Here is a 13,155-nt window from a genome sequence, read left to right on the forward strand (position 1 = left end):
TTTTTTTTTTTTTTTTTTTTTTAATAAAATAATTTCAAGATGAAGTGTTGAACTTGTAGATTTTTTAATCATTTTTATTTCTTCAACCAGCAATAATTTGAAAGATTCAGATTTTAAATTATTGTTTCAGGAATCAAACATCATTTCTCTTTCAAAATAGGAATTCTTTTATTTCAGATGATGACTTAAGTCAAATTTTTTAAGGCTTCTTCAAACAACGGACACAAAACACTTTCTAAAGAATATATGTATATATTCAAATTTTAAATTTATTAATTCGCTTTTTTTCTTTTTGTATTTATTGTCTGTTCTTGCTTTCTTTTTTTGTCTGTTTACTTGTTATAAATTTTCAGTTCTTCTAATCTATTTTTCTCATGAGCTTTAGATTTCAAATTTTAAACTCAGCTTAGAAATGGCTGACATTGAAATAATAATCCGCTTTCTTGTCTATCTTTTGTTTGGCTATTCAGTAAAATTTTTTAAATCTCTTAAAAACATTCATTATCGACAGATGACGGCTAGGCAAGTTGTTAGCTAAATCTATATGGGGCTAGGAGAAAATAATTCTTATCAGAATTAAAAAAGTGTATATTAAAAATTTATTTTAATAATAATTTATATATTTTTTTTCAAAGCCACTTGGATTATACTAACTTATACTAAAAGAATTGTTTTACACTGGTTCCTGAAATTGCAATTTTTTTTTTTTTTTTTGGCCTCACATCTCTTAGAATATAATTTTTGTAACTTTAAGTATCTAACATTGGAAATGAAGAGACAGAAGTTAGGCAATCGAGTCTAAACACTTAAATTGCATCTTCTAGAGATGAAATAAAAGTGTACCGCATAAAGGCAAAATAGCGTTTTCCGCCAATTGTATCGAAAAAGAAAAGCAACAAAAAGATGCTATTTTCTTTCCAACTACCATAACAGGCCAAAATGAAATAGAAAATAATGGCCGAAAAATTTAAAAGAAAAATTTGGATCATGAAATGAGAAAAAAAAAGCAAAATAATGTACTTTGTTAAGTTCTAGAATGAAAATGCTGGTCGATACATCTGGCAATAATATTTTCTGTTTAACGTATAAAGAGGTATGTAAATTTTACAATTTTTTTTCTTTATTCAATTAATTATGCACAGGCATGTTAAGACGATGTTAAATTCATTTTTTTGTGTATAGTTTATTATAGTTATATAATAAAAAGAAATAATTTTTGAAATAAACATAGACGAATCAATCCTGAAACAGTCTCATGCTATGATGTTTTGAACTCCATCCGTTTTTCTCCATGTATTTTTTCTCTCGGTATTTAAAAAATAAATTTGAAATAGTATACCTGTGTATATACTTTTCTTCGCAAATTATTTATAGTTCAGTATGATCCGAAGAATATTTGCATGGAACCATAAATTTGTCACTAGCCCTTCAAATATAGGTTTAAAACTCGAAGATTTTAAATTAACAGAACTTCAGGATCAACTAAAATCAACTGAAATGTCTAGAAAAAAAAGGAAATATATATCAATAAAATTAAATAATAATATAAATATAAATCAATATCAAAAGAATATGAGAATTTAAACTGTGAAGGACATTTATTTGATTACTCAATGCATATTTATTAGTTTCTGAAATGTGAAGAGTTCAATTTACTACTATAAATTTGAAAAATGGATGAGAATTAGAATAAATTAAAAATGTATCAGTAATAGGATGTGGCAAAATTCATTTATCGATAACCTTTGCGTTATCAATATTTAAAAAAAAGTCTATTTATCGATATGTGAAGATTGATAATACTGTGTGCGTGTGTGTGTGTGTGTGTATTAGTCACTGGTATCACTACAGGCCAGGCCAGGCCAATTGAAATAAAATTATAAATTTTGTCGATATATACCTGAGAGTGCGAGTACAAGTATCTCAAAGATTTTATTTTTAAAATTTCAATTAACGTTTTAATTTTTTACAAATTATACGATTTTGTCATATTTTCTCCTGATAACTTCTGCAAATATTATTGAGAAAAGATGATTCTTACACCATTTTAAAATTCAAAAATTTGTCTAAAAAGACAAATTTTTGAATGTCAATTATGGATATCAATTTAATTGCCGTGATTTTTGATATTTTTAAATTCATTCCTTTTTGCATAATTCTTAATTGTACTTTCATAGTTTCAATGGTATTCAAACCATTTCCATTGAACTATTAAATATTAAATCGTTGGATTTAGATCTTTATTAAAAGCCCAGGAAGAAAGTTTATGTTTATCGTCTGCTTAGTTCATATGAAAAATAAATAAACGAACTCATATTATTACGAAAGAAAATATGCATTTAAAAGTTAGATTTTTCTAGGTACGTCTTTATGGCATTAAGATTTCGTAGTGCTCGATTCCATTAAAATTCCTGCACACGTTCCATTTGAGAGTGATAAAATTAATTTAGTCGAATCACTCTCGCTTGGGATTAAAATTTCAGTATTATTACATCAATTATTAGGCTTAAGGACCCATATTCTTTCGAAATTAAAATTCCATTTCGTTTTCGTACTGATGGCCGCCTTTTCCGCAAAATGGCTGATGTATTTGATGGCTACAATATCGATGGAACAATTCAAAATCCACAAAACGTTAATGTTCGATTGACCTTTTCATTCGTACTTTTTCAACAATTATGACTCTTTTTCCAACATTTTAACTCTCTCTTATTTTTATTAGCATTCTTGTATTTTTATCGAAATTTTGGCTGTTTTTCTTTTGAAGTTTCTAGATTTTAACATTATTTTCAGACCTTTTGCTTTTGATTGATTGATTTTGATTTCATTCTGGAATCATTGATCAACCCGAAAGCAAACTGAACTTGCTAGAATTGATTAGATTACGATTTGCTCTGTTTTGTCAGATATTTGCTTGACATTCTGAACATTGCAAAGCCTTTATTCCCAACCGTCTTCCACGTCCACAAAATGGAAAAAAGTAAGTGTAATTATTGTTAAATACTATACTGTTCTGAATTAATAAATTTTGAAAGAAGTTGTTACCAATAAGAAAGTATGAAATGTAGTATTAAAAATAGTTTTCTTACCGATAGTAAACAAGGTAATTAAAATGTTACACACTGATAAGGTTACTGACATCTGTATTTAGTGAGTTGTTTTTAACGCTTCCCAGTTGCCTGTCTGAAAACCTCGAATTAAAGAAGGCTGGAATTGTTGAAAACCTGATTGCTTAGAGTCAGGCAAGTCTTTGAATTATCTTAACATAATAATAATATGGTATGCTGTTATAAAAGTCGAATCTGATTCATTTTCAAATTAGATTAGGAAAGACAGTGATCGACAATCGTCTACTTTTCTTTAAGACTTCCCATTGTTACTTCCTGGTATAACTCGTATTAGAGATATAGAGATAATATTGCAATCATCAAGAAATTCGAAGTTTTGATGAACTTCCATATTTTAGACTGATGCGGGTTCGAAAAACATATTTTTGGGATTATGTATGTTTGCAAATAAGATAGATCAAAAAAGCTTTCAGCTATATATGAAATTCGTTATGCGAAATAAGACCAAATTTATGTATTTCCATCAAATTTGGGAAGATATCCATTTAGAAGAAGGCTGTGTGCCTTCGGTAGAGGTGAATTCTATAATTACGAAACGTAAAGATCCAGATAAATAAAAATTCTAATCATAAATTTATCATCTAAAATTTAGATTCTTATCAAATTTTGAAACATATCTGAAAATAGTTGCGTCTGTATTTCCTCATGCATGTAAATGCAATTTTATAAACGCAATAACTTAAGGAAATTTGGTGTGTTATCATGCATTTACATCTACAGTTGCATATCGAATTTTCTTTTCAGTGGGTAAAAAAGACCTTTATAAGTGAATGCACAAATTACATCAATTCACAAATTTTTTAAAGAAATTCAACGTCTATGTAGTAAAAATATGTATATTGCTGTAAGGAAATTATATACCATATTAAAGCTTTTTGCATATTTTTGGAAAGAATTGTTTTGTTGATAAAGAAGACATTGCATGTGCTGAAAAAGAAAACAAATCAAATTTAAAACGATGAAAAATAAATGGTGATACAGAAATGCTACAGAAAAAAATCGTGTATATATATATATATATATATATATATATATATATATATATATATATATATATATATATATATATATATATATAATATGTGTGTGTGTGTGTGTGTAATGATATTTTAAACTCTTAATATAATCCAAACTAATTTCCGAAACTTTATCTTAAATTATAGCCCATCGTAACTTCATTCTAAAATATTCTCTTATTTCTTGATCCAATTCCACTTTCGGTCTAATTAATCCCTTTGTAAAAATAATGCGTCATCAGTACTACCTATCAAATGAAATTGATACTTTCTGTACCCTTCAAAAAGTGTCAAAGGTCACACATGTATTGAATTGGCGCCTGGCCAGAAATCCTATGTTATATAAGACTAATGATCATTTGTTCTTCTTTACCTCTGTTTTGTGCCGCGCTGCGTCTTTTTATTTAATAATTATGCTTTCACAAAATGGATATTAAAATTAATTTAAAACTACAAAGTCTCTTCATTGCTTCGAACGTGCACTCTCAATCAACCAAAATATGTTACGTGTATATATATATATATATATATATATATATATATATATATAAATTCTACGTAGCAATCGGTTGACTATCATAAAAATTCATTTCAATTATTAGCAGTATCTTTGAATAAAATATGAATTAAAAGTTTCCAAGCAATATTTAATGATGTTTAAAGCATAAATACGATAAGAGATTACAAATAATTTGGATATTTTCAATATGTATTGGCATTTATTTCAATTTCGTATTCGAAAATTTACCACAACAAAATAGATTTGTAAGGTATAATTTTCTGTTGCAAACAGTTCAGTATTCACACTTTTATTGGATCGTCAAATGAAATCTGAATTATTTAAACTATAGTAGTGATGTCCCGATTTTTTTAGAAGAACCATTTGGATTGGCTCTAATTTTGTCAATAACCGATTATAAATATCAGTGTTAAGGATGTCCCTTTTTCAAAGTAATACATTGCAATTATTTTCTTTTCATACTGAATATTTTTTAAATCAATCCAAATTTTTTATGAACTTTTTCATGACAGATTTATTTTACTTTCTAATTTTAATTAAAGTTTTACCTAATGGCAATCCAGAGTAGGACAAAATCAAATACAAAATAATAATGAATAATTCCTAAAATCGATCGCAATAATTTAAATTTAGTCCCAAAAAGTTATATTTTTAGCTAATATTCAACGACGCTAATCAATTCAGTGTTAGAGCATCTTGTATTCCTTACGTTTCCATACTAGAATCCTCCGTAGTTCATGTATGCAAAAGAGAATTATATACGTACTTACGTTAAATTATACTCAACGAAAAACAAAATAACATTAACAATGCTTTTCGGATTACAAACAATTTTACAATAATAAGAATAAAATATTTCTCCATCCACTTTTTTATCCAATATCATATCTCAATTAATCTTGGCCTTTTCTTTCCTATCAGATTCTTATTGCGTGTTTCATCCCGAGTTGTATAATGTAAAACAAACACCTTTGGACCATGTGAAAGACTTCATCTCCAAGAAGCTTCCCGAGTTAGGATGAGGTCAAACACAAGAAAAGGAAATTGTAATGGACGTTGGCTGTGGACCAGGAAAGAATACCATACAGCTAATTCTGCCTCTGTTTCCCCAAGCTGAGAAGATATTCGGAATCGATTTTCTGCCGAATATGATAGAATTCGCACGGATTCATAACTGCCATCCACTCATCGAGTACAATGTGGCCAACATCGAAAATTAGTAGATACAAATTAGCTATTAAGTATTTTAGGCGAACATTTAGATTAAGTTTGAGTGAAATCTGAATGTAAACTTTAAACAGGGAATTTCAAAAGAGAGATGAACGATTTTTTTGTCTGTCTGTTAAAGAGAAGTTCGTTGTTTCTCTCTTCCTTTATTTTGTACTGAAATTAGTTTGGCTGATCTTACAAGATTGACAAATTGATTGACAAATTTATTAAATAGGTCCCTACAAAATAAGCTGATAAGTATATATTATGCATATAGTTCCATGCGTAATTGGTATAAAATGCCTTTACTATCACCACAGTGGATAAAATATCCTACTGGGATAACAGTTGCATCGAACATAAAGAAATAATGCACATCCATTTTAGATATTAAAAACTGTAAATCATAAAATAAATTCATTATCATTTTTACAAATTATTTGTACAAACCAGATGTTAAGATGACGTTTCATCATTCATAACTAAGTTTCAAAACTGGAGGGTAAATAATTTAAAAACGAATTTTGTTGAATAACAGCTGTGTTCACCCTTAATTTTACTTAAGAACGAGAAGTCTCTAGTTTGAACAGTGTCGCATACATTTATCTTTATTTCCAAAAGATTCCAAACCATTTATTTAATAACCGAAAACCAAGTATAATAAAGGAAGCCAAGTAAATAGAATATGAATTAAAAAAAATTAATATTATGTATTATTTATTATTTATAAAAATCAATATTTATAAAAATTAATATTATTTATAAAAATTGATATTATTTATAAAAATTAATATTATGTATTATTTATTATTTATAAAAATCAATATTTATAAAAATTAATATTATTTATAAAAATTGATATTATTTATAAAAATTAATATTATTATTAATATTTTAGGTCTATGGTCGAACAATGGAATGGTCAGATATCAAAACTTATTAGTATTCATTGCATACATTGGCTGAAAGATAAGAGACGAGGCTTGCAGAATATATTTCAACTCTTAAAGCCTGGTGGTGAAATAGCCTTCTGTTTTGTTATGTCATGTCCTATATTTCCTGTAACACTGAAGTTAGAAAGCGATCCTAAATGGAGTAAATTCTTCAAAGTAATTTTCTTTTCCATCCTTACGAAATCAGTTACAATATTTCAAGTTCTTCAAATAATCTTTCTGTTGCCATTTACAGGATGTTGACAATATGGTTTCAGATACCTATATTGATAAGCATGAGTCATCGCGTTACATAAAAATGATGGAAGATATTGGATTCGAAATCTTGTACCTTGAAGAAGGAGAGAAAGCGGATCCATATTCATCAGATGAAGAATACCGAGGTAAGCATGTTACCATTTCATTGAGACCAAATTAATATGTTAACTGTTAAGAGATTATCTCTTTTAAAAAAATTATAATCTTTATTGACTAAAAGTTATGTTGATTTTCTAATTAGTTTTGAAGTAACTATCATTCTTTAGGAAATAAGTAGATATCCATATGAAACAAAAATAATGAACGGGTGAAAGAAAATAAAAATCGTGATAAAAAAAATTGTGATTTTGGAGTCGGCTTGATAGTCTTTATTACTTGGTTTTATGCCTTGCAGCGATCATTAGAAATTTCTATTTCTGCTTGTGATCAGAGCGGATTTGCTGGATGGTAATTGCAGAATCGAAAATTAAAGAGAAATTTTAGTGAAAGAGTTCATTTTAAAAATTAATTAATCAAAAAAAATTAATAAATCTCTCTAAAATTTGTAATTTTGCAGATGTAAAAGAAATTTGTAAATACAATGTTTGAGCGTACTGCATATACAGTGGCTCCCAAAATTGAGTATACACTACACTCTTTCTTCTTTAATTTTATTCTTTTTGATCTTAACATTCCTATTTATGGCTAATATTTATAAGAACGACAAAATATACATTAACAAAGGTATTAGGCTAAGAAACAAAACAGAGGAATCAATAATATTTTTATTACAGTAATTTTTATGTCAGTTGCAAATTCCAAAGTCACAAAATTGAGTATATATACACCTTATGAAATATGCGACTTGACTACCATTATTGGTTTTCAAATGAATAAGTAAAATAGTTTTGTTACTTTAATTGGCAATCATTGATTTCCAAGCGAAAACAAACGTTTTGGTTATCATAATGAGCTCCAGAAATGAAACAAATGTTGAAATTCGAAAACTTGTTATTCGATTGTCTGAAGATGGTAAATCTCTACGAGAAATTGCAAGGGAAATTCAACGCAGTTCAGGATGCGTTCAAAAATTATCCAGAAGTATAAAATGTATGGACAAATTGCTAATAAACTTGGAAGAGGAAGAAAAGAAACCCTCAGTGCCACGACCAAGAGAAGAGTTATTCGAGAGGTAGCAAACAATCCTAAGGTGAGTGTTACAAAAATTGCTACATCTACTTCAAGAACAATTGGAAAGTGTGTTTCTGCAGAAACAATTCGAAGAGTAATTCGAAAAGCAAATTATAATGGTCGCGTAGACAGAACAAAACCATTAATTTCCAAAGTAAATCAAGAAGAAAGAATTTCATTCGCTAAAAGTCATATTTCAAAGTCTCCTGACTTCTGGAATCAAGTAATATTCAGTGACGAAAGTAAGTTCAATGTTTTTGGTAGTGATGGTCGATGTTATGTTTGAAGCCAATTCTGAACTTCTTCCTAAAAACACCAATCCTTCTGTCAAGCATAGAGGTAGTTCACTTCTTGTATGGGGCTGTATGTCTGCAAAAGGAGTGAGAAATTTAGTTTTCATTGATGGAATCATGGACAAAATTAAATATTTGGATATGTTGAAGAACAATTTTAAAAAAAGTGCCCAGAATTTAGGTTGAGGGTCAAGTTTTTTGTTTCAACAAAATAATGACCCAAAACATGCAGCTAAAATAGTTAAGTTATGGTTGTTGTATAATTGTAAAATGCAATTGTGCACCCCTCTTCAGTCTCTAGATCTCAATATGATTGAAAATTTGTGGGCACAATTAGGATAAACAGTTCAAAAACACGATATTAGGGGCAAGGAACACTTAAAAAGAGTATTACAAGAAAAATGGTCGAAAATATCCGGCGAAACAACTCAAAATCTTGTCAACTTAATGTCACACCGTTTACAAGCTGTTCTAAGTGCAAAAGGATATGCAACAAAATATTAATTTATCTTTTTCTCTTTTTGTTGACAGATTTTGCTAGATGTATACTCAATTTTGTGACTTTGGAATTTGTAACTTTGACATAAAAATTACTGCAATAAAAATATTATTGATTCATCCGTTTTGTTTTTTAGCGTAATACTTTTGTTAATGTATATTTTGTCGTTCTTATAAATATTAGCCATAAATAGGAATGTTAAGATCAAAAAGAATAAAATTAAAGAAGAAAGAGTAGAAATAGGAATATTAAGATAAAAAAGAATAAAATTAAAGAAGAAAGAGTATAGTGTATACTCAATTTTGGGAGCCACTGCATAAGATTGATATGCCGTCCTCATCAATCAATTGGATAACGGAAATTCTTTATGGTAGATGAGGATTGACAGGAAAGAGAAGCACATTCTCTTAATCAGTCATCAAAACTTGCAACTGTATTGCAAGAGATCGAGATGCTGGTTAACAATATAGCATGATTAAGGAATTAAGTAATAATATTTTATAATGAAAGAATTCACTTGGAATACCTGCACCACTTATGCGAAACAACACTGGATGAAATGGATATCATCAGCTGAAATACTTAAGTGGCCAATGACGTTATTCTATGACGTTGCATTGGATTCTTAATAAGGATTGCTTAATAGAGCAAAGATTTGTAATATGATATTTTTTGTAATAAAGATATGTAATTGTAATTTTCTCTGGGCCGTGGACATGAGTAACTGTACAAGAAACCCAAAGGGGAATGTTCTATTAATTAATGACTGCTTTTACTTATCAATGTCTTTAGTTGCTGTTTCCTTTTATTAGTCAAAATAACGGCAGTAAAATGCTAAATATTTTTCAGATTTTTTTGCATCACTTTGTGTTCTCATGTCTCATGTTCCAAGTGATCAGCGAGAGGAATTCAAAGATGAAGTATTCCAGGAAATGTTGAAACTGAATGGTCGAGACAGTAGTGGACGGCCAGTTCATCGGGCCACTATCATCGAAGTAGTGGCACGCAAAAGGGACATTGAAAACTCCAAAAGCGTTTGAGACTGCTATTGGAATTTTTTTATGCATGAAGTTATGCTGTTTAAAAACTTCATTTTTTAAAAATGTTTTATTTTTTTATTTGAATTGATCAGATGAGAATTTTTATCCAATTTTATTTATATTTTTATTGCAATTAATAAAGAAGCTGGAATTCTAATAATGCTTTATAAATGTTTTGTTTGCTTTATAAATGTTAAAATGCTTAAAAATGCTTTATTAATGTTTCGTATAAATTATTTGTTTTGTTTATCTCTCTAGACATTACACAGCTTATAAATTCCTTTCATATAATGTAAAATCCTATTTTGGGGAATAATGGAAATGTAATTTTTTTAGTAAAGAAAGACGTCATTAAAGACAGAATGAATGACGTGCGTTGTAGTTTTCTCGGTGCTTTCAAATTTATCTGTTACAAGTTTCTGCAAACTTATTAAAAGGAAATCGGCAACTCCAGCTTCATCTGAATTTGATTGTAAAAGAATACTTGGTGCATGGCGTATAGCTTATTACGCTGACGTAGTGACATTGACATCAAATATAAGATTGACAGAATCCTTCAAAATTTATACGGTGATAATAGATAAGAAACGGTGATATATAGATAAAATTTGAATGGTAGATTAAAAATTACGTCAGATTTTAAAGTTAAATTTCTTAATCTAGCTTTCTTTCCATTGAACATGATTTTTTTTAGTATTCTTGACTTTCCATCAGCCATTTTGCTATTGTTTATTTTGGTTTTGGGATTTCATTTTAAATTTAAAACTGTACTCTATATTCAGATGTTCATTTTGAATTCTGATGTTTAAACGATTTCACTGTCCTAGATAAACGTAATTTTTCATGTAAATTTGAATGTATCATTTCAAAATTTGTCCAATATAGTTCAGCTAAGCTTGTCCAGTTTAGTAGCGCTTTACAAACTGAATACATCAGAGTCTTTGTTCCAAAGTTTTCTTTTATATTCCAAAATGTGGGGGAAAAAAGCAATTGTTATGAAATTGTTTTCTGCTGTAAAAATGTTGAAAAAAATTTAACACGATTATATCCAATTTTGTATTTGAAGCTCTTTTTAACCATTTTTATTTGTTCAACCATGAATAAACTGTATAAAGGATTCAGATTATCAGAGTAATCGAATTTCAAATTATTCAAGGTGCGAAATTTTTATTTCATGAAGTATGATAATTTGTTTCTAAATGACTTCTTTAATGTACGGCCCTACAATTTTTTAGAGAATATGATAAAAACAAACCTATTTATAAACACTGATATAAGTTGAAATTAAGGTATTCGTATGTGTGATGACCTTCTACAAGCCCGTTTGATTCGGAGATACCAAATTTGGCATAAATATACTTTGGAGTATGGAAACGTAAACCTTCGAAATATTCTTTTTTTAATTAAAATTTTAATTCATTATAAACTAACTGAGATTTTGACATTTTTTCCCCGTCATAACTTCTACAAATTGACTGTGTAAAAGATGATTCTCTATATCATACACCATTTTAAAATTTAAAAATGGGTCTTTTTATGGATATCAATTGCCATGTAATTTTTGCCTTGAATTTTGAATATTTTGGAACTATAATTTTATTGTTGTAATACAATTCAGATATTTTTCATTGCTTTATTTTAATCATTTAAACATTTAATCGTTTGATTTACAAAAAACTGATACAGAAATTGTGTGTTCATTATCTGCTTAGTTCATATAAAAAATAAAGTGAACCTACGGTATCATGGAAGACAATTTAGTTAAAATTTAAATTGTCTTTACAGGTGCTTTTTAATGGCACTATTACGTTATGGTGTTTGATTTCACTGAAATTCTCGCACGCTTTTCATTTGCGAATGGTAAAATGGCTGCGGTGGCCTTGTGGTAAGTTCCTTGCTTTGGAGAGCTCTATGTTCAAGACCCTATTCTACCGAAAACCCGTCGTGTAAGTAGGGTCAAGTGCACTTTAAATCTGTCCATTAATCCAAGTGCACGTTAAATCACAATATTCCCCCGCTGGTACAGTGTGAAAGTTTAAAAGGAAATTTTAAATGTGAAGATTCATAAAAATCATGAGTTTGAATTTTCCGATGATTGCAATACTATCCTTTCATATAAGAGAAAGTAAACAACGGACACACTTTTTTTCATACAAGGCGAGTTGGAACGGTATTTTTGATTATTTTTGTCTACATTTTACGATAAAAATACTATGTGAAAAATTACTCCCATAAAGAAAGAATCTAATACTTTTATAAAATTTCTCCTAATCATCAGTAAATTTTACTAAATCCTGGATTCAACCTTGCAGTCCTCTTAAAGTGAAAACCAAAAGAGAGTAAAAAATAAAATTTCGGTATTTGGTTGACAATCCAAAAGGCCGATTGATTTATAATTCTATCGAGAAAAGAATCGAGAAATCATTGATTTATAATCTAATCGATCTGAATCGAGAAAAGATAGATTTGTAATTCTAGTTTTAGTTCTCGGATGAATTCATAAATCGAAACGCGATTATAAATGACTTGCGAAAATTCAGGGATAGACATTCAAGTGCTGCGTTTGCTTTAAAAATTATTTATCACACTCGTATATATCTGAAGTGAAATCTAAACATATTTAATACATAAAATTCATTGTTCCATAAACTTGATTTTATCTTTTTTCTCCTCAGAATGTTCTATTCTTTCCTCATACATGTAATGACTGGAAAAAAATTTCTACAATACGGTCTCAACTAGATACGCGCAATCGATTATTTCAAACTGGGAAGATTACATTATTTTATTTAAAAATCCATGTTTAGTCATGAAATTATCAATTTTAATGCAATTTAGAGTTTTTTTTTAATTAAAAAATTCTTTTGCATATAATAATCATTGTTTCAAAGATAACACTTTATAATTTTATATATTCCTGTCATTACATCAGAATTTTTCCTACACTGTAATATTCTACTATAAATTTTAATTGTATGAAGCGAACATTATTTCAGCTTCAGAGTTTTCATAATACTTCCTATTTGCAGCTTTTAAAAATGAAGAATTCATTTTAAATGCTAGCATGTT

General features: G+C 28.4%; 1 protein-coding gene across 1 annotated transcript; it reads left to right on the plus strand.

Moving 5' to 3' along the window:
• Nucleotides 1-5,693: 5,693 nt before the first annotated feature.
• LOC129971823 (juvenile hormone acid O-methyltransferase-like) lies at nucleotides 5,694-11,635 on the plus strand. The gene is made up of 5 exons (XM_056085799.1): nucleotides 5,694-5,883; nucleotides 6,151-6,165; nucleotides 6,772-6,982; nucleotides 7,062-7,209; nucleotides 9,896-11,635. Exons 1-5 carry the CDS (start codon nucleotides 5,714-5,716, stop codon nucleotides 10,084-10,086), a joined length of 735 nt encoding a protein of 244 aa, XP_055941774.1. The 5' UTR covers nucleotides 5,694-5,713; the 3' UTR covers nucleotides 10,087-11,635.
• The last annotated feature ends 1,520 nt before the right edge of the window (nucleotides 11,636-13,155 follow it).

This window comes from Argiope bruennichi, chromosome 6, assembly GCF_947563725.1.
Source record: "Argiope bruennichi chromosome 6, qqArgBrue1.1, whole genome shotgun sequence".
In the NCBI taxonomy this organism is placed as follows: Eukaryota; Metazoa; Arthropoda; class Arachnida; order Araneae; family Araneidae; genus Argiope; species Argiope bruennichi.

Excerpts from the sequence above, each read along its gene's own strand:
- LOC129971823 (XM_056085799.1), top strand. The coding sequence starts at position 5,714 with ATGGACGTTGGCTGTGGACCAGGAAAGAATACCATACAGCTAATTCTG. Across the intron at positions 6,983-7,061 it reads AATGGAGTAAATTCTTCAAA|GATGTTGACAATATGGTTTC; the intron begins GTAATTTTCTTT and ends TGCCATTTACAG. Across the intron at positions 7,210-9,895 it reads ATCAGATGAAGAATACCGAG|ATTTTTTTGCATCACTTTGT; the intron begins GTAAGCATGTTA and ends AATATTTTTCAG.